We start from the raw sequence: 25,730 nt of genomic DNA, 5'->3' as shown, positions 1-25,730 counted from the left end.
ATGACTTTGTCTTTTTTTAATGCTGGAAGGAGTTGTACATGATTTGCATGGGGTCAGAGCAACTTAGTGACAGAGCCCCCAAAGTTCAGGCCTATTTATGAAGTTTTGAAAATACTACTTTGTAAAACCTTTATTCTAATAAGTTAGAATATGCCAGATAAAAATATTGAGAAAGATAGTGGAATCCAGTAGCACATAATTTGTGAGCTGACTTATAAGATTCAAAAGGAAAAGGAAAAGGAAAAGACAGACAAAAAAATTGGGAGGATTATAAATTGTTTGAGGACAAGACCTCCAAGATGATGCAGAAGGCTTTGCAGGTGGGGAATAAAAAGTCAAGTTCAGCTATCAGGGGTCATGGCTGACTCTGAGGATCTATCATTAATAGTTTGGGTGCTGATTTTCCAATAATAAAGATACATTTCTTTAAATGCACTCATCATATTTTGGTTTTTTGTTTTTTTGTTTTTTGCTTTGAATCAAGAGTATTTGTTTGCAAAATGGCTTCCTATATCAGTGTAGGACAATGATGCCCCATTTTACGTAGCCCATCTCCAGTTGAACTGAGATCCAATTTTAGCGTTAGGAAAATAAAAACCTCTAGGACAACCACCTTGGATTCGGAAAGGTAATTCTTGAGATCACTTCCCCAGATATTTTGCCCACTACTGGGAAAATGATGTTAGTCCAGAGGAGTTGGAAGCAGTCGCGTTGAGCTAGCTTCATGAATGACAGGCTGAGCCACCTGGAGCCTAGTGGTTACAGTGTGTCAGGGGAGGCCAGCACCTACTGGTAGCAGACCTTTCCAGAAATGGGCACAGTCAGTGCTTTTGAATAAAAGACTGCCTTTCTCTTCCAGGTCCTCAAAGAGAAGAGATCACGCAACTACTGAAGAGGAAGACCCAAGCTGGAGATCAGGAAGGTGACATCTATTTCCAGTGTGTAACACAAGATCCTCAACACTTAGTGATGATGTGTGGAATGCAATGAGCTACTGTGTACCATCATTCTAAAATACATTATTTTTCACAGTTTTAGATTTATAAAATTGGAATGCATCTTAACATTTGTCTCTTAGGGGCACCTGGGTGGCTCCGTCAGTAAAGTATCTGACTTCGGCTCAGGTCATGATCTCATGGTTCATGGGTTTGAGCCCCTTGTCAGGCTCTGTACTGACTGCTCAGAGCCTGGAGCCTGCTTTGGATTCTGTGTCTACATCTCTCTTCCCCTCTCCCACTTGCTCTCTCTCTATCTCTTTCTCTCAAAAATAAATAAATAAAAAAGTATTTGGCTCTTTTTTTGAATTCTCTATATCATTGGTATCATCCATACTGGTTTTAATTACCATTAAAATGCTTTTAAAAAAGATTAAACTCCAGTACCGCATCAGAAAAAAAAATGCTTCATTATATAAATAATAAATTATAAATATTATTTTGTTATGCACTGAAAGGCATGAAAATGCAAAGGTAACAAGGAAGAACAAAGGCATTTGTCATTAGAGAAATACCCACATTCTGTATTTTCTTACAAAGCAACATCTGAGTGCCTTACAGAAGTTAAGGGAGGAAATAAACCACGAGCAGATGACCCTGTTACATTTGTTACTAAGATTCATACAAGGGATTGCCTATCACATCCTATATTCATTTGTTGTGGCTGCTCTAACAATGACCTCAAACTTAGTGCCTTAGCACAACAGAAACTTAACTCTTTCTTAGTTGGAGTCAGAAACTCAACATCAGGTTCCCTGGGTGAAAATCAAGGTGTAGGTACATAAGGCCATGCTCCCCCTGGAGGTTGTCACAGAGAAGCCATTCCTTGATTCTTCCAGCCTCTGGTGGCTACATCACTCTAATCTCCACCTCTGTCTTCACATCACCTTTTCTTCTTCTGTGTATCAAATCTCTCTCCATTCTCTTAAAAGATAATATCTCAATCTCAACATTCTTAACAAGACCCCTTTTCCAAATAAGGTGACATTTACAGTTTTCAGGGATGAAGATCAGAGATCTTTGGGGCCACGATTCAGTCAAAGAATGTAACTCGGGTCAGAAGAACCCCCAAATTTCTAAGAATAAGTAAAAGAAAGGTTGGCATGACATTTATTGTGATATTTTCTTTATGTTTCCTTCTGACAAAATCAGAAAAGAGTGAGCATGGAAACTTGCAGAACTGGTGTATCAGTGGCTTGGGAGAAAATCTCAATGACAACAGAGAATTCTTCTAAAAAATGCTCACAATATCCCAGAGAACAAAACTGGGTGGTAAATCACTAGATACTGGCAATTCAAAGTGAGAAGTGATTCAGAAGGACTAGACTCTGAACATGAAGAAGTTTTAAGAAAACTTCAAATGACAGATTAATTATAAAAATGGTCTTAAATCTCTACCCTTGGCTGACCCATGCTCTATGCAATGTGACTCTGTAGCTTCTCCCAGTAAGAGACAGAATGTATTTCCTTATCTTGTGACTCCAGGATGCCCTGTGACTGGCATTAGCCAATAAAACACAGCTGAAGTGATACTATCTAGGTCCCCGAGGCATGGCTTCTGTTCCTTCCCAAGTCACTATGAGAGCAAGTACCACTTGGCCTACCGGGTGATGAGAGGCATGTGGCTCTGTCACTCTTATCACTCCGGCCAATAAAATAGCCAGCCGGCCACCAGACATGTGAGTGAGGCCATCCTTGACCAGCTAGCTCTCAGACAAATTGCCATCCAACTACAGATAAATAAGCCAGTTAAGTGAGAACAGCAGAGCCCTGTTCAGACCAGCAGAACTTCCCAAGTGACCTGCAGGCTCTGAGCAATCATAGATGCTTACTGTTTTAAGCCACTGGGTTCTGGTATGGCTTATTATAATACATGATTTATTATATGACAAAAACTAACCAACACATAATGGGTAGAAAGTCACCAGATTTTAATGACAGAGTGAATAAACATTTTAGAAAAAATTAGACTTTGAATGTAAAACGTATTTTTGGAATATTTTAATGAACTTATTTTGCTTATACTTTCCTTTTTTGTAATAGTGACATAGGATAGAAATACACTTACTAATAAGTTGAAAAGAGATCTTTAAGTATAAGAGAAAAGTTTGAATTAGAAAAAAGCATCAAGTAATGATTTTATTGGAGGTATTTCTTTTTCAGGGCTGTCGCCAGCCATCCTTAATTTCTTTTGGAGATTATCCTATGTTCAAAGCAGAAGGTGCGTTTCAGTTTAAGTACAATAATTCTGTGCTAACCTTTCTGCTACTTATCCACTATATAACTTCTGCTGATTTACTGCCCTTCTCTGAGTTTCAGGTGTTCTATATGAAAAGTGATGATAATACTGCCCAGTTAGGGTTGTTTTGAAGACAATATATGATAGTACATATGAATGTGCTCTGTATAATGCAAATGGATGAAAAGTCTTAAGAAGGCAGAATCTACGCTGATTAGCATATTACTAAATATGCCCAATAGTAGCATTTTATTAGCTAAAGAGTGGTGTTGATTCTTTCAATAAGATTTTTCTGTTCCCTGAAGTAGATCATTTGGGTTCCATGAATATATGTTTTCTTGCTGTTGGTATCCCCACGCTTTCCCACAACATAGACAGACACAATAAGACCTGTAAATGTGACCTGTACCCCATCACATGCTGGTCATTGTTGGTGTAGCAGAATAAAACCAGGGGGCCCATAGGCAGACACCCCAGCCCCAATTGCCTTAGATTATATTAAAGCAAACAGATCTGGGATTCTTGTCTCAACAAGAGCTTCCATCTCAAAAAAATCTGCCTTGGCCAGTAACCAACCTTCCATCCTTCTCCAGCCAACCACAGCTGATGAGGGAAGAGGCCTACAGCTGACCTGAAGAATTTATTCAGAGCTTCTTAGAACAAGTCTCCATCTTGAGAATTCAAATTAAGACATTCGGAGATTGAACTTTTGGAGAGTGGACCTGTAACTGAATGTGTGGAACTGGGGCCATGGTCAGCAACCTACCCAACCAACCGCAGACGAAATAGGAAGTTCAGGAGGGCCACCTGGGCGGCTCAGTCAGTTAAGCCTCCAACTCTTGATTTTGGCTCAGGTCATGATCCCAGGGTTATGGATTGAACTCCATATCTGGCTAAGGTTGGAGCCTGCTTTAGATTCGCTCTCTCTCTCTGCCCTTCTGCCCCTCTCCCTTGCTTCTGTGTTCTGTCTCTCTCTAAAATTAAAAAAAAAAGAAAGTTCAGGAGACGTAGGAAGTGACTCATTACAGAAAATCAGAGGAGAAAATGCAGAGGATTTTCCAGACTCTGCAGACTCCAGACTCTCAGGTTCCCAGTAGATTTTCCCTACTGTTTATTTTCTGCCTGAAGATGTCAGCCAAATTCCTTGGACTATCTTTACAATGCCTCATTCCCCTTTTTATTTGAGTGAGTTTGAAGGGATTTTTATTCCTTGTAACCAAATGACCCCTGCTGGTTTGAAAAATTCCCCTCAGTTGAGAGATGTCTTGGATTTCTTTTTAGTGCTTGGTGGGGAGAAAAGGAAAGCTTGTTTAAGAAAAAATGAAAATGGTGGAGGAGGGAGCTATTGAGTGGGTGATAGGTGCCTGAAAGAAGAGATTGGTGGCAGCAGAAGGTGGTGATATTCACATAAAAGGCAGAAGAAGAAAAAAAGAATCCTAATGAAATTGATTAGTGGAAGACTCCAGGAACCAAGCAAAGCAATGTAGAGGTGACCACTCCCCAGTGATGATAAGAATGTGGAAGGGAGACCCACAATGTTTTGAAAGGCATAATACTTAATATAGACCTTTAATTTAGCTTCAATGCTAAATTAAAAAAAAAAAGAATCCTAATGGGATGAGGACCAATGTTTCAGGGTAATTCCCTTTTGATGGACTTGATGATGACTTTTTAAATTATAGATTTATTTTTATTACAGGGCAAGTGTCACCAGATTCTAAAATTAAGATTAGACAATACATTTCAAGCAGCCTGTGGTTATAGCAATGAACATGAACTTTCCAGAGACATCTGTAAGAAACTTATTATTAAGGTTTTTGCATTCATTCTTCTTCCAGCACTTGCCATGTGCCTGTCATTGTGCTAGGTGCTGGGAAAACAGGTACAGCCAGACATCACCCTTGCCTTCACAGAGCTGGAGGAGATATACACAACCAGATACGTAAACAGAGAAATGAAACAAAGTAAGAATTACCTGTTATTGATAAAGGGATAAGGGCTGAAATGCAGCGTTTCAAGCAGGTTCCATGGAACCTAAGGTGATAAGAACTAATTGAAGAAAGACAAGACCTGAATGTAACCTACTGGAATCATATTCAAGATAAACTGAGTTGATTAGATCACCACATCACAAGAATTTAATATTGTTTACCATTGACTAGATAACTGTTTAGGGTAAATGCATATCATTCTTTGAGGCACTTTTATAACTTCATATCCAGAAGAAGGGGAGAAGAGAGGACAATCAATATTAATCAGTGTCTAACATTCACTAGACATCCTGTTATCAAAGGAGTCATTATTATAACCATTTTATGGATGGAAGAACCCAGATCTAAATCGTCAAGTATCCTGTTCAAGGATTTAACCAAAAGCTCTTTCCACTATACCATCCACTAGATGAAGATCTAACTGCAATCTTCAAAGGCAGCAAACTACTTCCTTATCACCAACAGGATTAATTTTAAAATAAGGTCCTGTGATTTCATTCTTATAAGGTGTTTTATATTATTTTGCTCTCCAAAGCTCCTTTTAAGGTAAGTATTCTGACCCAAAGGCCACATAAATTCAAAACCAATAATGTCATCTACTGAGAGGGGTAAAAAAAAAAAAATTCATCGGAGTGGGGGTGGGGAAGCCATTGAAGCATCCCATCCCGGGCTGATGCCACCTAGTCCCAACACGTCTGCTTGTTTATGCTTTTATCAAATACGTACCGAGACTTCAAGGTAAGAGTTCAGTTTCAATTTAAGCACATCGACAGCTCCACTGTCCATTGCTTTGCCCCAGCTTCCTTCCCCGTAGTCAAGGATTCACTATTGATTCAACATTGATGGAAGTGCGCTGGGGGCCAAGGATGAAAATGTTTCTCAAACAAGTCTGGTCTCCACTAGGTTCTAAAGGGCAGTTCTCTCCACCTCTTCCACTCCTTTCGCCTCCTTCAGCTCTGGGAGGGGATCGTAAGCTCTGTCCCCGGGGTGGGTAATAGGCAAGGGGTGGCCCTGCCGAGCCCGCCCGGATCTACGGATCGTAGGCGCGTCCAGCCCGGCGCCCGGAGGGAGCCGGCCGAGAGGAGCTCTCAGTGGCGCTGGCGGCGAGGCCAGCGTCTGGAGAGAAGGATGCAGAGCGAGGAAAGGCAGCTCGGCTCGCCATCTGCGCGGGGCGGGCGACCCCCTCCGTGGCTGTGCCTGCTCAAAACCCGAGAATCTCCCCCGGGTGGGGTCCCCGCGCGGGGGGGGCCGAACCCATACCTAGCCGTTTCGGAGGCGGCGCCCAAGAGGCCGCGGACCCAGGAGGCCTCGGAGGCTGCAGCTCGGAGCTCGCAGCCTCCTGCCTTCTCCCCCTGCCCACTCCCATCAACTATTCGGGGTGGAAAAGCCGAGGAGGGGAACCCGCCTTTCCGCCCTAGTCCTCCGGATTCGGGGCCCCGCCCAGCCTGCGAGCCGCACCCTGCGCTCACCGCCACCCCGGCGCCCCCCGGAACCCCGACTCCCGCGGACTCCCCACCAGCCCGCCCGACGCCCAGGCCCCCAACCCAGAACCAACCGGCCTCCTACTACTGGAGTGAAAGGGAAATCTTTGCCGGGACTGTCTGTGCAACCTGGGAGTCGCAGGGCACGTGAATGCCGGGTGCCCATATTTTTCTCCCCCTTAGGGGTCGCAAAGGAGCCAACAGCAGCAGGACCTTAATCCATCTAGGTCTGTAACTCATCCACTGATGACTGAAATCTGTCTGGGAGCACAAGATGAGCGCACAGACCTCGACACACACACACACACACACACACACACACACACACACACACATCTTTTATTTTCTGAGGACCAGTGGTTTGATTTTCCCACTGGGATTTAAGCCTTAGGAAAACATTTCATGCCCCATGGGGTGAATAGAAAGGTACTTGAAGCTGGACCCCAGAACACGCAACCTCTTAAGAATAAGTTTCCCAAGTATTTTCTTTGTCTCTGCATTCACTTCTTTTGTTTCCCTGAGACAGATCCCTAAACAATGATTCTCAAAGTGTGATTCCTGGACCAGCCCCATCAATGTCCCTTGGGAAATTATGAGAACTAGAAACTCTGGGGCCCCACCCCAGGCCTTTTGGGGTGTGTGTGTGTGTGTGTGTGTGTGTGTGTGTGTGTGTGTGTGTGTGTTGTAGCACAACAAGCTACTTCCGCCAGCCATCCAGGTAATTCTGGTTGCCACATCTTGAACAACTACTGCTGTCTCAGAAGTCTCCTTGGGCAGTACTTCCCACTAAGCACCCATATAACCAGTCCAAGCTCTAGTTTACCACTTCTCTTTTTAGAAAGAAGTCTCTGATTTGACAGTAGAGAAAAACCTGATAGAAACACAGTGAGTTGCTTGTAAAAAGTCATAAGGTAATCAGAATGAGAGAGAGAGAGAGAGAGAGAGAAGGGGGAGTTCCCCAGCTACAGCCTAGTTTTAAAATCTATCTCCTCCTCCTGAGCACTTGAAGACACGTTTATCTTTATCTTCCAGGTTTCTACAACCTGTTTTGGTTGTTCTTCTGGTTCTTTCTGGAAACACCTTCTAAGATAGTTTTATAACTAAGAGGTCACAGACAGGACACTCTCCACCCCTCATGCTCCTCTGGCAAGTCGCAAAGGAGGTCCTCCATTCCTTCTCCAGCTGCCACTTGCCTCCTTTTCAAATCAAGGCACACCAGGTACCTGGACTGAACACAGGGAGGCTGACTGTCCCAGGAGAATAACAGACATGGAAAGTCTGGGAGGGGAGTGAGAGTGCGGGGGTGGGGGTGGCCTAAGAGAAGGGCTTATGGGGAGGAATCTTTTAGACTGTGGATATGTTTATGAAGATATTTGCTGTGGTCACATTGCCATGTTCCTTAGGCAAACAGTCATCCCCACAGTGTTGCCTGCTCCTTTCAGTGCACAATCTTGGGACCCCAAGTACACCCTTGCCTCATGGCAGGGGCCCTTGTGGGCAGGTTTTCCTGTGGCCTTCCTATTTGCTGATCCAGCCCCATCTTTGAAATCTGGGTCCTAGAGTTTTAGGAAATAGTCACACCAGTAGAAAGCTCTTGACAAATTTGGAGAACACTGGGGAAAGGGAAAGATATGGGGCGGGGGCAGAGAGAAAAATTGTAACCTTCAGCATTGTATCAAAGGAAGATGTTTTGTTCCGACACTGAAAACACCATCACCTATGCACTATAAACACACTCGGTTTAAGCTTCCTACCTGAGACACTTTCAGGTCGGGTCAGCCATGGACAGCTCATTCCTGGCCACTTAGTGAAAAGCACTGATATTTGCAAAGATCTTTCTCTTTATAAAATGATTATACAAATATAATCTCATTTGGGTCTTACTAAGGCTGTGTGAGGCAAAAAAGGAGAAGCATGAGTATGATTATGTTAATACTTGTCCCCATTTTCAGAGATGAGAAAACTGAGGATCCAAGTCCTTTCAGCAAAAAGCTAGAGGCCCAACTAGGGCTTAACTCACATGTTCCCGATTCATAGCCTCATCCTCAGGCTGAAAGTAAAGGCTTCAACTCATAGGAAGAAGGCATGGGATTTTCAAAAAAAATCTGCTTGCAGTTTGGGATCCACAGAATAATCCTTCCTGGGCCACCTGACCAAGTGCTCAGAATTTTGAGCAGGACCTTGGAAATTTTGCTGAACTTGACGCACAAGCAACTGGAACTCATCTCTGACTTGGATTCGGAATCGTGGGGGTGAGGGCACTGACCCTCTAGTAGAAGGGACCAAACCCCAGAAGTTGGGGAAGGTGGAGTTGGCCAGAGCTTGAAATGCGCTCCTAAATTAGGTCATGTGGGGGTTGGGGAAGTGGTGGAAAAGCCAGACATCCGGAGATGTCCTCCAATGCGCAAATGATAGGAACGCAGATCAGAAGTCAGGGAAGTTCCCAGCCCTTGGAGAATGGAGAATGGCACTTGGCAATGCCTTCACCGGCAGAGAACCACCCGGCACAGAGGATCACCTGTCCGCCGGCGTCTTCCCAAAAGGCCAGGCTGAGGGTTCCACCCGCTAAGCAACCTTGAGGTTGGTTGGAGGTGCAAGAGATGGAGCGGGGGGGGGGGGGGGGGGGGGGGGGGGGGGGAGCTCTTACTCCAGGTACCAAAGAGAGCCGAGAAAAAGAGGGAAAAAAATCGAAAAGAAAGAGCAAATGAAGCGGAAGTTTCAAGGCCCTCTGCGAGGAATAACAGTATAAATAACCGAAGACGTCTTGTAAACACTGCGGTCATAACCCCGAACATTAAACAGCCCCGGTGGCATCTGGCGCGTTGGCCGCTGAGGGCTGCGCTGGGGCAGCGAGTGAACCCGGTTCCAGTCTCCTCGGCCTCGCCTCTCTGTTTATCTCAACTTAATCTTCCCCGACGAGCTGTTCCGTAGCATGGAAGATGTTTAAATTAAAACCCAGTCCTCCGGAAGTCGTGGCGGGGAGCTGAAGGCGCTGGCTGACCGTAACCGATAAGCAGGCACGACTGGTGTTGGAAGTAATTCATTAATTACTAAGCAGAAATCTATAATGTATATTGCAGCATTTTCTAGGTATTAAAACACATCCTAAAGGTTATGGAATTTATGTTTTTCATAACTCGCATTATTTCCTCCCATTTTGGTACTTTGGGTTGTTTGGGCTCCTATCTACACCTACAGAGCTTAAAAAAAAAAACAACCGTCAAATTTACCTGATTGCTCTGTGTCATGAATTACACTGCGAATGCATGAAAAGCGGATTTTCCTTTTCTGGTGTGCTTTTCCCTTGAATTGTGTAACTGTTAGTAACTTTAACACTGCCCTTTTGGGTTCACGATTACATTATTTATAATTTTCTTAAAAGTAACATGCAAATCTGGGACCAGAGGTTTTTTTTTTTTTTTTAAAGGTTTCAATGCAAAAGAAGATCTGCACCTTTACAGTGGAAACTATGTTTAATCTTTCTCATCTCTAGAACTTTGGATTGAGGTTCAAAAGAACCACCTTCATTCACAGGCTTCCCCATAGTTGCCAGCTCTTCTATTCCAAATAATTTTTTAAACAAGAAATCACACCAATGTCAGGGCTTTTTAGCAATATAAAGAAAGATTTATTTTTGAAAGTAGCAAAACCTGTTTGAAAAATATATATATCTTTATGTGAATTACTTTATAAATGTGACTGTCAAAGTCAGCTATTCTATGATCTACAATTTACAACATATTGTACAAACGATACACATCGATATGCTCTTATTATCTATTTATATATTTATAATTACATATTGCACTTGGACCAGCAAGGCTCGCAGAGTCATTCATGGTAGAAGTTAATAAAGTTAAATAGATGGGAATCTTTGTAAGTACAATTGATCTCCTCTGGTTTGGAAACGAATCTCCTCGTCGCTGTCAAGTGTTCTCGAGGTGGGGGTGGGGGGGAGGGAGAGGAGCGTTGCAAGGGGGAAGCAGAGACAGAGAGCGGGGAGGGCAGGGGTCGCCTTCCCGGGGCCCGCTCCCCCCGGGAGCGCGCCTTTCCCAGACTCGCACCTCCAAGGTCAGGACGCTGTGGTTCCACATAAGCGGCTCGCGGTCACCACTTCTTTCAGGTCATTCTCCGGCTTCCCGGCCACCATAAAGGGCCACGTCTGCAGGAAAGAAAAGGGTGTTGGAGGTAAGTGGCCACGGAGGAGAGGAGGGGTGGGCTCAGAGCCTGCGACCAAAGGAGAGGTAGAGGTGGGGACAGGCAGTGAGTTGGAAACACCCGTTATCTCTGCAATTTACTCAGGGTTCTAGTGCATCCTGTCCAGTGGCTGGATAAAGAAAAAGCAGCGTTGGCGGCAAGTCACTGCTCAGGGTGGTAGAGCAAAGGGGTTCATCCTAGGCTGTAAGGGAAACCCAAGAGAGGGGGGCCCTTCGAAAGCCCAAAGTGGCAGGAGCTGAGGCCACCGTGGGCCTACGCTTAGTAGCCAAGTAGGACCTCGTGGCGAGTGGACACCGAGTTGGAGGCCTTCCGTGGCCTCTTCGGAGACCGTGGTTTCCCGGCCCTCTCGCTTCCATCCCCATCTATTTTTCTACTGCCAACTTTCATTTCCTCCCTCACAAACGGGGGCTTTGACCACAGTTTCTAAATGAGTCGCTGGCTCTTAAGGGAACAAAAATAATGCTAATAAAAGAATATACGCGCATATTTTATTTAAAACCATTTTCCTCCTGGGCTGACTGAGCATTGCCTTTTCTCTTCTCCGAGGCCTTTTTATAATCAAGTTCACCTAAGTTTCTTTTTCAGAGATGAGCGCAGCAGCAACTGTAAATGAGGTAATTACTTTCATTTTAATTCCAGATTTAAAAAAAGCTATTTACTCACCTTATTAAAAAAAACCTTTTAATTAGCGGGAAAATATATTTACCAGGGTAAAATGTGGTTTTGCATCCCCTCCCCCCAATTCCTGAAACCCATTCAGTGAGAAGACCTTTCAAAGCGTCAAACCTCTCCCACTAGTGCTGGCCGATAAGGCGACTTTCAAGAGGAAAACCTCTCCTTCTTATCATACATAAACAAAGATGCTAGTAAGTTGTGGTTGTTTTTCTTTAGAGCCTGCACGTTTTAAAATTAAATCAAATAAAAAAGGAATTAAACCGTACTTCTTACATAGCAAAATGCATTTGAGAAAAATTTAGCCTCAATGAACATTCTTTTTTTTTTTTTTAAAGACAGGCTGAATGATCACTATTTTTTAAGATCAAACGTAACACGTTTCAAAAGCTTGGACAAGAACGACCTATTTGAATATTACTTATTACACCAATACCTGTGAGACTTTATGGATCATGCTGATGTTTCCCGGATTTTCTGGGATTTAAAAATGTTAATGGACGTATAAGAGAAGCGCAGAATATTTAAGTAGTTGTAGACTTCTATGACAATTATGGGAGCACGAATTGGTCTCTATTTAATGGTCCTAAATATGCTTGGGAAAGAAGCGGAGTTGGGTGTTTTTATGTACAAAAATTAGAGGGGGGAAATCAAGTTCTCCTCAGCTCAAAGAAGAAGAAAGAGATTCATAAAACGCCACGCCGTGTGGGGCGCGCAGCATCTTGTCGGGGGTGTCCCCGCCCCGCATCGGCCCGGACGGTGCTGGCGCTGGCGCGGGTGCAGCGGAGCCCTCCTCCTTGCCAGCTCAATACACTTGCAAACATCTTAATTGGGCTGCCACGTCAAACACTCGCATAAATCATCCCCGCTCCAGCAGCTCGCTGGGCGTGTGGCTCGGCCGGTGTGGGATGTCCCGCAGAGGTCCCCGGGGGCGCGCGGGGCTGGTGGCGGCCGGGGTGCGCGCACACTCGAAGCGCCGGGCGGGCCCCCCCCCCCCCAGGCTCGCCGCCGCGGCGCCCGCCGACTTACCAGGTTGACCGGGTGAATGTAACCGTTCTCGTACTTGTCGTTCGCCAGGATCTGCCTCAAGTGCGCGATGTAGCTGGACGCCAGCCTGAGCGTGTCCAGCTTGGAGAGCTTGGTGTCCGGGGGCACCCAGGGCAGGGTGGTCTTGAGCCTGGAAAAGGCCTTGCTCAGCACCCGCATGCGGGCCCTCTCGCGCGCGTTGGCCGCGTTGCGCTGGACCTGCTTCCCCTCCTGGCTGACGCCGCTCAGGGGGCTCTTCTTGGTGGGCGCCTTCCTCCTCTTGCCCAGGCCTCCGCGGCCCTTCTGGGGAGACCCCGCTTCGCAGTTGGAGCTCTCCTCGGTGCTCTCGTTGGAAGTCACGAACTCCTTGCTCGAGTCCATTTTCAGCCCGTCGCAGTCCAGCATCTCCACCTCTTGAAGGTCCTCTACATCGCTGAGGGAGCCGGTGGACATGTTTGGGGGAGAGGGTCGGAGAGAGAGGGAAGGAGAGGGGGAGAGAGCGAGCGAGCGAGCGCGAGCGCCAAACCAGCGGGCCCCCGGGTGTGGCGTGCGGAGCAGCCACCTCGAGTTGGGGATTAGAGTTGGGGTCTGGGTTGAGTCTGCCACCCTTTTCCCCTCCGCAGAGCAGTGAGGAGGAACCGAGAGGGTTTCTGCGGGGAGGAACCCGGCTCTGTGTCCCCACCCCCGGAGTCGTGGCCGCAGAGGAGTGTGAGAGAGCGCTGAGGAATTTGGTGGACACTAGGAATTTATCTGGGGAATAGAGAGGCGGATCCTCGTAGCCCAGGGGAGGGGCCTGCTAGGCCTCAGCAGGCGCTGAGACCCCTTTCACAACCGGAGGGAGACTCTGGGGTACGGATCCCATTCCCAACTCAACGGCAACACGCGGATGCCAGTCACCTTCCTCCACGTTAGCAGAGGAGGAGGGTGCCCCACCCACAGCCCCTCTCCAGGGCCATCTCCCAAGGCCTGCTTTCCTTCTTAAGAGGTCATAGCGGGTTGTTACCGAGGACTTCAAGAAAACGACCAGATCCTGTTGCTCTTTCTAGGCCTTCCAAGCACAAGTCTCACAAGCCCCCCAATTAAAACACCCATTAAAATCCAGGCCGGGGCCAGCTCCCTCCTGCCAACACCTTATAATACTCTGTGGCTTTTTACCCAAACATCTTCCCACCTTCTCCGGGTAAATTAAGGAAACTGAGTGCTTCACAGAATCTGTAGGATGACGCCAAGAGAGCACCAAAACATCCGTCTGCACCTGGCCTCTTTAAAGAGATCAAGGAACTGTGTGTGTGTACACAAACATACTAGACCATTGCACGTCCGTGTACAACACACACAGTTTACTGGGTATGAGATAGAGCAATGGGAGTGTGTGGAAAGTATTTTGTTAATTGATAAACTTTTCTTGACTGAATGAAAACTTTCCCCTACATTTCTTTCTAGAAATACATTTAAGAATGTCTTAAGGCTCACAGCTGCTCTCAGATATTACTTTGCCTGGGAATTCTTGTTCTCTCCTTCCCCATTCTGCTGCCTTTGCATCGTCCTTCCCTCTGTCTTCTGTGCTACTGGGGTTCCCCATATGAAGCTGATATTACAAAACGTTAAGCAGCATTATCCTTTTGGGAAAGGTTTTTTTTTTCTAAATTTTTTTATCTCTAACCCTGCATGGATCATCTTTCCTGGAGAATAAGAAAATCTGGAGAGTGCGTAGAAAAGCAAAGGGAACCAGAAAACCCACAGATTGAATAAAATCGACAAAAATAAAATTGGAGAGATGGAATGAATGAATCTCTCTTCCTGATTCTTCTCCAGGTTTTCTTTTTCCTTGCAATTAGGCATCCAAGAGAGAGGCCGGGGCAGAGTGTTAGAGCAGCTTCTGAGGTTTTGGCTGGAAGTCTGCGCCCCTCTCCTACATTAAGATATCATATCTCTCTAATCCGGGGCTCAGCTGGGAATTCACTAACCTCGAACGTTTTGTTTTGTTAGCAGGGTCTTGTTTGCTTTCCCCCATGCTGTAAACTAAACAGATTGTCAGCAAATCAGTCTTTATTAATGAATTAGTGAGAACCCCTCCCCATAATATCTTTGCCCAGGATCCAAAATTTCTTAATCACCAGCGTAGAGATTTATGAGCTCTTATTTTCTGTTGTTTGTGCAGGTGGAGATTTAAATGACCATATCCACTACCAAGATTTATTGTGAGAGTGATTGATGTTATAAACTGGGAACAGGACTCTTCCCACAGCAGGGATGACAGAAATATCAAGTTGAAGTTGCCTTTGTCCTCCTGTACTACTGGCCCGGTGCTACAACACAGAAGAAGTATAATAATTTAATCTGAGATCCACGACAGCATTAGGAGAACACCCAGCAAGGCTGCTAAACATTTCCCCAATGGATTCCCAAACTAGTTTTCGTTGATTTTCCCTCCCACTTCTTGGTGTTAGTAAGGCATGAGAGTTAGGAAAGTAGGCTTTGGGCAGCACTCTGTGCCATGTGCCTCTATTTGTGTAGCTACTGAGACATCTGCAAAATAATCACCATTTCTTTATTTATTTACTGGGGCACTGGAGTGGGATCATCATTCAGAATCAGAACTATGGCCTCACCACATGCCAAGCTATTAAACTATAAAGATTCGGGGTCTTGGAGCACTCCTGTTTGAGGGGTGGGCGAGGGTCTGGTTTTCTGCCACACTTTAGTTGATAGGCTGCTCAGGCTCTTTGCGGGTAGCAACCATCATAGAGATTAGTACCACCGAACAGATTTCTGCTGTCTACGTTTTCAAGGTCTGTAACTGAGAAATAGCAATTTCTGGAAGAGAGAGCAAGACTAGCTTCATGCCACCTATTGGTTTATGTGCCTAGCAGATATTACTATTATTATTTTTTAAAGTAAGCAAGAATTAAGTCCACCTATCCTACGGTGATACAGTTAGGCTGGGAAGGGCTGGGGGGTTGAGAATGAACTTTGGGATGTTTGTGAAAACTCTCCAAGAAATGGTTACCTGTTTGGGATGTGAAGATTTGGAGAAGGCTGTTATTTAGGCCTCTTGATGTGACGTCTTGAAGAAAAGTAGATTAGTATGAATTCTACTTCTTTTCCTCTTGACATTTTGTGTCTATCTCTGCTAATAAACACGGAGGGAAAAATGGGTGGGAAAAAATGCCTTATTGCTGGATTCTACCAAGAAAATCAGTTAGGCTGTAACTTAAGCTGTGCCAAATTCTCCCCAAATATAAACTATACTCTGTGAGAGGAAAAACGCTTTTGAGAAGCTGTATTAACTCTTTTGATAACAAGAGAAATACTTTGAACATTACTGTTTCAAAATGCTAACTAGAAAGCTCATGGCTGGAAAGGACGAGGTAGTTACTAAAAGTTCTTGCCTTACTTTTAAGAGAGGGTTTATGTCCCAGAGACATCTGGCCAATTTGCAGCACACTTCTAACAATTTGTTTTGCAAGAAAGGCTATCTTTGAAAGATTTCAGTCCTAAGGAAAATGCATCTCGAAAGGTTGTAAAATGAAGATTAGGTGTGGAATGTATCCTTGAACTTAAATCCTGGTTTATCAACTGATAAATTTTCAGGAAGTTCAACTTTGATTCAGTTGCGCTTGGATGAAATAATCTGCTTCCTTTTATATGAAAAGGAAAACATCACAGCCTTCTTCAGAACGGGGTTCATATGCCATCGCACTTTGTCTCCCAGGGGTAGAGGGAATTAGGTCTTCAAATTAAAATTGTAATTATTTTCTCATACTCTCCATTATCTGGCCAGGAAGGACACAGGCTGGCAAACTGGCAAAACTGCCAATTTTCTTTGTTTTCCCTTCACATCTAATGGATACCTCTAGATGTGTTATTCCTTTTATTTAACGGTAACCACTTTTTCAACAATGCTGGGACCTTCTATGCAAATCAGTGCCTCTTTCTCTGTGCAACCTAATCTGTACCCTTTGTTGCTGATCTGTATTCATGTCCTGCTCATATGCCTATTGAAATTTTTTTTTTACATTTTTAACTTAATCTAAAAATGAGCATTATCTCTCCTTATTGTTCCAGATTGTAATGGTGCTGGCCTGTTATATTTTGGCGGCCAATGTGAGTAGAGGGCTAGTGAGTGAGGTCAGTGGCTATTTTAGGAGATCAATCTAGGGATGCGGGTGTTACTGTTTCATTATCTGGCATCAATTACGATCAGTAATTGGAGGTCCTCTCAGGACTCACCAACCCCCTTCTCCCTCTCCACATTTAATTCAATTAATTGTACCTCCAGACCCACAACACTGAGGTTTAATGCTGACAAAAACCAACAGTAAAGTCCAAAGAAAGTCCAAACTCATCATGGCTTTTAGATCCAAGAAGCCACCTTGCATGTATCCCACGTGTGCTCCATAATGTGACTTTGAAAGCAGCCAAGTGCGTGTACATAAAGGACAGAGTTTACTTTAAGAAGCAAGTGGGCTGAAGGAAACTCAGGCAGATAGTGAGAGGGAAAAACTCTATAAACTTAGTTTCATGTCTCCCTTAGTCTTCAACACTAGAATGAATGTATCAGACCTATGTGGTATCGGGAAAAAAGAGAGGAAAACGTACAACTCTATAACCAGGGACTGAGTAAGGGCCTTTGCCTCATTTCTTCCGTCTTATGTAGAGTCTTTCCTTTCTGTTTCACTATTTAAGAAAGAGCTGCTATATGAAATGGAAATCTTAATAAAATGTGTGCCAGAGACTCTCAACCCATAACAATGAAATTTTAGAAAAATTTGCTTGAGTGATGACTTACCTGTATCTTAATGTAAAGCCAGAGAGCAAATCCTCCCAAATTTTCTTAAAAAGAATAAATCTTGTGGATTACATGAAAGATACCGGTAAAGCACATGTATGTGAAATATGTTTATTGATGGCTCTCAAACAGAGAAAGGCCTCCTTCCTGTCAGATTAAGAGAGGATGTGCACCAAAATTGAAGCCTATTTCTGGGGATTGTCTCCTCGGGATTATGTCCCTGTGGCAGGTGCTTTTAGGCTTGACTCGTGAAGAGTCATGGAGTTTAGATTGCAGGACCAGCAGCAAAGTGCTGAGAATGTTGACTCAGGAAGAGGAAATATTTCCAAGTGACATAGTATTTAAAATCGAACCCTAAAGTAATAGATGGTCAGAATTGGAAAGGCTGAGAACCGAGGAAGGCTTAAATGGCCAAGAAGTCTGCGCAGCTTCACCTGAGTCACGAGTGACAGTATTATCACTTAAACCTGTGTCCAGATTTGCCTTGTAATGCTCCTTCCATAAAGCCAGAGTGCTTTGAATTGTTTTTCCTATTTGAATGATAAGATACATGAAAAAACTTTTATTTTGTTATTCCTTGTTTAGTAACAAGAATCTGTAACAACTGAACGTTGAATTATATAAGATAAAATAGATTTGAGCCATCCCTGAGCATAAGCTTAGAACCTTGCCTAAGGGGGTTCAAGTAATGTAAATTCCAGAACATTCTCGTTAAAATCTCATTTCTACTATGAGAGCCTCATTGAGAAGGTCAGGGGCCACTCATTCAATGAGCACATCCTCAAATCTGCCTTCTTTTCTCCATCTCCTCTGCTAAACTCTGGTTCAAGTCATCAACACCTTTTACACAGATGACTTTAAAAGACTTCTAGAGGATACTTTTGTTTCCATTCCTGCTTTTCTAAAATCCATTTCCAACAGAGTGATCCAAGTTATTCCACTGCTTAAAATCCCTTAAAGCTTCCCGTTGTATTTGACATAAAATCCAAATTCCTTATCATGGCTGGCACACTATGCTTCCCACCTTCCAACGACACTGGCCAGGTCTGTGTCCCTCAATGACACTGTATCATTGCTTACCTCAGGACTTCTGTCCTTGTTCTTTCTGTTTAGATGCTTCTCTTCGGCTTTCTGCATGGTTGGCTTCTTATTTTTCAGGTCTGAGTTCAAATGTTATCTTCTATGTTAGAATTTTCCTGAGCATCCACTTCAGACTATTTTTGTCCATCATCTCACTTTATTTATTAGCAAGAAATGATAGTAGCGAACATTTACTAAATATTCATCACAAACCGGACACTGTCCTAAGCACCTGTTAAAGCTATTACTAACAACCATTGGCCCTCACTAAAGGCCCCTAAGTTGCTTCTTTAATTTCTATCAATTTCATCACATGGCAGCAAGGTTGGGAGTGAATAAATGTTTTTTTCTACTTAAAAAAATTTCATTGTTTTGGACATACTTTTAAGATTTGATAACTGTTTACTGTCTTAGCCTGTGCTACCCTAGCCAACTTATTTTCTTACAGTTTTTTTCTTACAGTTCTGGATGCTGCAAGTCCTATATCAGGCCACCAGAATGGCTGGTGTCTGGTGAGAGTTCTCTTCCTTGACTGAGGATGGCTGTTTTCTCCCTGTATCCCTCACACGGTTTTCCCTCTGTGTTCGTGCAGTGAGAGAGAGCTCTCTCTTTTTCTTGTAAAGCCACCAATCCTATGTACCTACTCTTAATGATGTCATTTTTTAAATATAGTTCATTGTCCAGTTGATTTCCATGTAACACCCAGTGCTCATCCCAACAAGTGCCCTCCTCCATGCACATCACCTATTTTCCCCTCTCTCCACCCCCATCAACCCTCAGGTTGTTCTCAGTATTTAAGAGTCTCTTATGGTTTGCCTCCTTCTCTGTCCTTAACTATTTCTTTCCCTTTCCCCTCCCTCATGGTCCTCTGTTAAGTTTCTCCTGTTCCACATATGAGTGAAAACATATGGTATCTGTCCTTCTCTGCCTGACTTATTTCACTTAGCATGACACCCTTGAGTTCTTCCACCCACTTTGCTACAAATGGCCAGATTTCATTCTTTCTCATTGCCATGTAGTATTCCATTGTATATATAAACCACATCTTCTTGATTCATTTGTCAGTTGTTGGACATTTAGGCTGCTTCCATGATTTGGCTATTGTTGAAAGTGCTGCTATGAACATTGGGGTACATGTGCCCCTATGCCTCAGCACTCCTGTGTCTCTTGGGTACATTTCTAGTAGTGCTATTGCTGGGTCCTTGGGGAGTTCTATTGTTAATTTTTTGAGGAACCTCCACACTGTATTCCAGTGCACAATTTGCATTCCCACCAACAGTGTAAGAGGGTGCCTGTTTCTCCACATCCTCGCCAGCATCTATAGTCTCCTGATTTGTTCTTAATGACGTCATTTAACCTTAATTAGCTCTTAAAAGTCTTATCTCCAAATACAGACACTTTGGGTCTAGAGCTTCAACCTATGAATTTATCCAGGGAGGGGAGAAGACACAAATCAGTCCATACCATTTATCTTTAGAAACTGTAACTGGAAAAGTGTGTGTTTTTTAATTCATTATTGTTTCCAATTATCAAACTATTCAGGGTTAAGAAAAGCTATCCCTAGGTCTCTCACGTCATTTGAGGGTATACCATATACCAACATCATTATACCAATGTCCGTGACAACAATAAGAATAATAAACTTCTGGCATTGTTTGTCTTGGTTTTCTTTTTTTGAGCATCATTAAGTGGAAGAGCTTTAAATCCAGATTCATGGTCTATGACAAGATGGGTCATCTGATACTCATTCCTAAAATTTGCAAAGGGCAATCCTCCTAAAGAAAGGAGGACCATTCTTTAGGCTGAAGCTCTAAATCAATTTTAAAGAAGCCATTAGTAGAAGAATCTAGGAATTCTTTATCTAGTGCCTTTGAGTATGCCACATGGCTCCCACACAGAAATAGACATGGGTTAGATCAATTCAGTAATAAAATTTGCCAAACGTTTTTGGGGGATTACTTATAGACAAAACAAACAGTGGATTGACTGCACTGGGGTCTTTTTAACTGGTCACTCTGACATATTTTAGATAAAGCCGGTATTATTTTCAGCTAGAATGTTGGGCAGACACTAAACTTCCCTTTATATGAATAAGCGAGTTCTTTTTTCTTTTAACCCAATTGCATAACTGACCACAATGAAATACTCTGCCCAAGAAAGGTGGAGTAAAACACTTTTCAAATGTATTTGTGCAGAGAGGTGAACTAAATGTTCAATGTATAATAATCTCATCCCACTAAACTATAAAACATGAATGTCCTTGAAAGAATCATGATGTTAGTTCTTCTTATCCTTTTCTCTGGGACAAAGTAGAACATTTTCGGACTGTGTAAGAAGAGACCAGATCCAACTTCTGCTTACATGACTAACTAGCTGTGTGAGCTCAGACAAGTCTCTTAACTTGATTACGCTGGATCTCAGTGTCCTGTTTAATGTGGTGCCTGCAGAGATGGAGTCCCTGTGTGCGGTGCATTAACTGAGATGATATATGTAAAGTGATTTCGGTTAGTGCTTAACGTGCAGTAAAGGCTTATAAATATTGGTGGTTGTTCTGATGTTGGATGTTGTTATAATTGTTTCTAAGTCCCTTTTCTAAAACTTTTTTTTAATGTTTATTCATTTTTGAGAGACAGAGGAAGACAGAGCACAAGCAGGGGAGGGTCAGAGAGAGAGGGAGACACAGAATCTGAAGCAGGTTCAAGGCTCTGAGCTAGCTGTCAGCACAGAGCCGGACACTGCACTCAAACTCACGAACCATGAGATCATGACCTGAGCTGAAGTTGGATGCTTAACTGACTGAGCCATTCAGGCACCCATCTAAGGCCCTTTTTGACTGTAGCATCTGTTTGTTGTTGTTGTTTTTCTATTTTCATATTGGTCTAGGAGTAGAATTACAAAAGATACAAGACTTGGGGCACCTGAGTGGCTCAGTCAGTTAAGCATAGGACTTCGGCTCAGGTCATCATCTCACAGTTCTTGGGTTTGAGCCTCACATCAGGCTCTCTGCTGACAGCTAACTCAGAGCCTGGAGACTGCCTTTAGATTCTGTGTCTCCCTCTTTCTCTGATCCTCTCCTGCTCATAATTTCTCTCTCTTAAAACTAAATAAAACATTAAAAAAATTTAAAAAAGCTACAAGACTTGCAACAAGAATGAGCACAGCAACAAGCAACAAATAATGATGATACACCTTGTCTAAAAACTAAGCCTTAAAAAAGTGTGCTTGGTCACGGGAGAGGAGTAATTTCAATAACATCTAGCATTCTATTATTTTGGATGAAAAGCAGTTATGGTTTCAGTAATAAAATTAAAATTCTATTCAGTATTAAAGTTATAACTACTTTAGTCTTTCTCTTCACCTTCTGGTGATTTGAAGGATTGTTTGATTAGCAATCATTTATCCTTCCACATTAAATTTATTTAGTCCAGATCATGGTAGAATAAAGATATAGCATGTTTTGTGAGGGCCTCATAATAAGTAATTTATATATATTTTTTATATTTATATTTATATCACCCTTTTATTATAGATGATTATTTTATTTTATTATTTTATGTTTTAAGACGTTTTTTAAATGCTTATTTATTTTTTGGAGAGAGTGTAAGCAGGGAAGGAGCAGAGAGAGAGGGGGACAGCGGATGTGAAGCAGGCTCTGTGCTGACAGCAGTGAGCCCAATGTGGGGCTCAAACTCATGAACTGTGAGATCATGACCTGAGCTGAAGTTGGACGCTCAACTGACTGAGTCACCCATGCCTCTAGGGATGGTTATTTTAAAATTGATATGGGGTTAGCAACCCTTTTGAATATTTTGTGATTTTTATGGAGTGTTGAAATTCTATTAACAAATGATTTTCCCTTTTACCTGGGTATGGGTACATTCCAAATAATTGCTTGCATTTCTTACAAAAGGAAATGAACGATTCACAATAAGAATGATCTGCTTGTTTTTGGTTTTGTATTACTGACTTTTATAATTAGATCTCAGTAAAACATAATAAAATAAAACAAACAAACAAAAACTCTTGCTCTCACCAACAGCTAAAATGATTACATCCTAGAATCTTGCCTCTAAGTTCATTCTCATTAAGACCAACACCTTGAATTGCCCTTGTCTGTTCATGACTGGCAAATGAATTCAGAGATTTTATTTTATTATTTTCTTTTATTTTATTTATTATTCTTTCGAATATTTATTTATTTATTTATTTAGAGAGAGAGAGAGAGAGAGAGAGAGAGAGAGAGAGAGAGAGAGAATTGGTGTGAGTGGGGGAGGAGGAGAAAGAGAGAGAGGAAGTGAGAGAATCCCAAGTAGACTCCATGCTGTCAATGCCAAGCCCAATGTGGGGCTCAGTCTCATGACTGTGAGATCATGACCTGAGCTGAAGTCAAGAGTCATATACTTGACCAGCTGAGTCACCCAGGCATCTTGAATTCAGAGATTTTAAAGCACAAGACTTGTATTGATTTCCTAGGGTTGCTATAAATCAATTACCACAAAATGAATAACCTAAAACAACAGAAATTTGTTCTCTCACATTTCTGGAGTCCAGAAATTGAAAACTAAGGTGTTCATAAGGCCAGACTCTCTCTGAGGTTTCTAGGGAAGTATGCTTCCTTGCCTTTTCCAGCTTCTGGTGGCCCCAGTGTTCTTTTGCTTGTGACCACATTACTTTGCTCTCCATCTTCATCGTCAGAGAGACTTCTCTTAATGTGTTTCTGTATCCTTTTCTGTCTTTTATAATCATAGCCTCATTAAATGTAGGACACATTCTGATCTACTAGGATCTAATTTTGATTCTTACCTTAATTATATCTGCAGAGATCCTAGCCAAATCATGGAAAGAGCCTAAATGTCCATCAACTGACAAATGGATCAAGAAGATGTGGTTTATATATGCAATGGAATACTACACGGTAATGAGAAAGAATGGAATCTGGTCATTCATAACAACGTGGATGGAACTCAAGGGTGTCATGCTAGGTGAAATAAATCAGGCAGAGAAGGACAGATCCATATGTTTTCACTCATTAGTGGAACAGGAGAAACTTGACAGAGGACCATGGAGGAGGGGAAGGGGGAAAATAGTTGGGGAGAGGGACGGAGGCAAACCATGAGAGACTTGAATGCTGAGAACAAACTGAGGGCTGATGGGGGAGGAGGAGAAGGGAAGCGGGATGATGGGCATGGAAATGGGCACTGTGGGGATGAGCACTGGGTGTTATATGGAAACCAACTTGACAATAAACTATAAGAGAAAAAAAATCTCAAATACATTAAAAGATAGATATTTTCAATGTTACTATAAAAAACATTATATCTGCAAAGATCCTGTGTCAGGATAAGAGTCACATTCTGAGGTTTTGGATGGACATGAATTTTGAGTAGATATTCAATCCATAAAAGTCTCCATTTTTGTGATTTATTCTACATACGGCCATGAGCAAGGGTCTCAAGTTGGGACTTCATGGACTGAAAGAATTAGAATGGGTAAAAAAATATAATTAATCATTTTTTGCATCATGAAGAAATTTAAATATATCTTAGATCTTTATATATGTGGAAAGTAGTCAAGCTTCACTTTCCTGTGATGGGGGAACCCCCAATCAATAAACCAAATGCACTCTTTAAAATGACATCTTTAAATAAAAGTTTTAAACTTACAGAACAGAAGGAAAAATCATCATACCCTTCTAATAATATACTTACATCTATTTAGTGATGTCCCATTAAATGGAGACAGGTAAAAGAATAATAAAGCCTCAATTTTTTTGTTTATTCTTGAGAGAGAGAGACACACACACAGAGCATGAGCGAAGAAGAGAGAGAGAGAGAGACACAGAATCCAAAGCAGACTCCAGGCTCTGACCTGTTGGCACAGAGCCCAAAGTGGGGCTCAAACTCACGAACTGTGAGATCATGACCTGAGCCGAAGTTGGATGCTAAACCCACTGAGCCATCCTGACACCTCTATTTTAATGTTACTCAAATACATATATACTTTTTAACTTTTACATACATATTTATATTTATACACATTTCAAGTATTATGAAAGATCAAGTCTTAAGGGATGAAGAAGCAATTGTTGCATGTGTTGTTAATTATTTTGCCCTTAAAAAGGAGTTATAAAAATTAATCTATAGTTATGTTAACAGAAGCCTGAAAGGCTTAAGTGTTTCACCTTGAAATATTTAATCTGTACTACCTACCTGATTCCAATTACTTTGTATTCTTAGCTCCCCCTTAAATATGCCTTTCTTTAAAAAGTGTTCAGACTCAATATCTAATTCTGAGTAATCTTAGAATAAACATGGTGCCCCTCTCCATTCCTTGTGGACTTTTATCCATTAAATCGGAAGCCTCATAGACTTCCCAAGCTATTGATAGCCTTAGAAACATTATGTAAATTATGCATATTTGATGTTATTTCTTTTGTTTTCTTATTTATGATAATTTTTTTTCCATTGTGGAAGAAGCCATGTGAAACAGATTTCTTTCTTTTTTTTTTAATGTTTATTTCTTTATTTTGAGAGAGAAAGAGTGAACATGAGTTGGAGAGGGACAGAAAGAGCAGGAGAGAGAATCCCAAGCAGACTCTACGCTCAGCACAGAGCACAATCTCACTACTGTGAGATCATGACCTGAGCCTAAATCAAGATTTGGATGCTTAACCAACTGAGCCACTCAGGAACTCCAAACAGATTTCTTTTTTCTTTTTATTTTCTTTTCCTTTGGGTTCTTTCAATTGTGTTCTTCACTGAAAGGTCAGGATATACTCTTTTAGACTAAAGAAATCTTAATTTGAAAGATGACATGAATACAGTACAACCAGTGACAATATATAATGGACACTAGGGATGGTCTGTATTGCTTGACCATTTGGTGGATGCTGGGGCCAGCAAGGACCTGGGTCCCCTCCAGCTAGCTGTTCTGCCCAAAGCAAGTGCCATTCCTTCTCCATCTCTGCTCACACAACCCATTCACGAGTAAACGGGGACAGCTAACTGAATTTCTCTTCTTTGTCATGATATAACAAATCTTGGGAGCATACAACATTTTCTTCTTAATATTGACAAATATGAATTAAGAAAAGAATGAATGTTTTTTATAAAGAGCCATTAATTGTATACTTTCAAAGAAGTAAATCAACTAATTACAAACACAGTTACAAATGAGAGAGAGTGTGTTTGGATTAAAGATCCCTTTGTTAAAATATGTCTGCAAAACATTAATTTA

The 25,730-nt window shown here is 42.4% G+C and overlaps 1 protein-coding gene across 1 annotated transcript; it reads right to left on the bottom strand.

The window, feature by feature from the left end:
* Positions 1 to 10,311: 10,311 nt before the first annotated feature.
* On the bottom strand, positions 10,312 to 13,330 carry TCF21 (transcription factor 21). The gene is made up of 2 exons (XM_029944828.1): positions 12,626 to 13,330; positions 10,312 to 10,868 (listed from the first exon to the last, which is right to left on the bottom strand). The coding sequence occupies exons 1-2, from the start codon at positions 13,073 to 13,075 to the stop codon at positions 10,779 to 10,781; spliced, it is 540 nt and encodes a 179-aa protein (XP_029800688.1). The 5' UTR covers positions 13,076 to 13,330; the 3' UTR covers positions 10,312 to 10,778.
* Between the last annotated feature and the right edge of the window lie 12,400 nt (positions 13,331 to 25,730).

The sequence above is a fragment of the Suricata suricatta genome, chromosome 7, assembly GCF_006229205.1.
Source record: "Suricata suricatta isolate VVHF042 chromosome 7, meerkat_22Aug2017_6uvM2_HiC, whole genome shotgun sequence".
Classification (NCBI taxonomy): domain Eukaryota; kingdom Metazoa; phylum Chordata; class Mammalia; order Carnivora; family Herpestidae; genus Suricata; species Suricata suricatta.
This window is presented reverse-complemented; position numbering and strand designations above follow the sequence as displayed.

Excerpts from the sequence above, each read along its gene's own strand:
- TCF21 (XM_029944828.1), bottom strand. The coding sequence starts at position 13,075 with ATGTCCACCGGCTCCCTCAGCGATGTAGAGGACCTTCAAGAGGTGGAG. Across the intron at positions 10,869-12,625 it reads ACATTCACCCGGTCAACCTG|ACGTGGCCCTTTATGGTGGC; the intron begins GTAAGTCGGCGG and ends TCTTTCCTGCAG.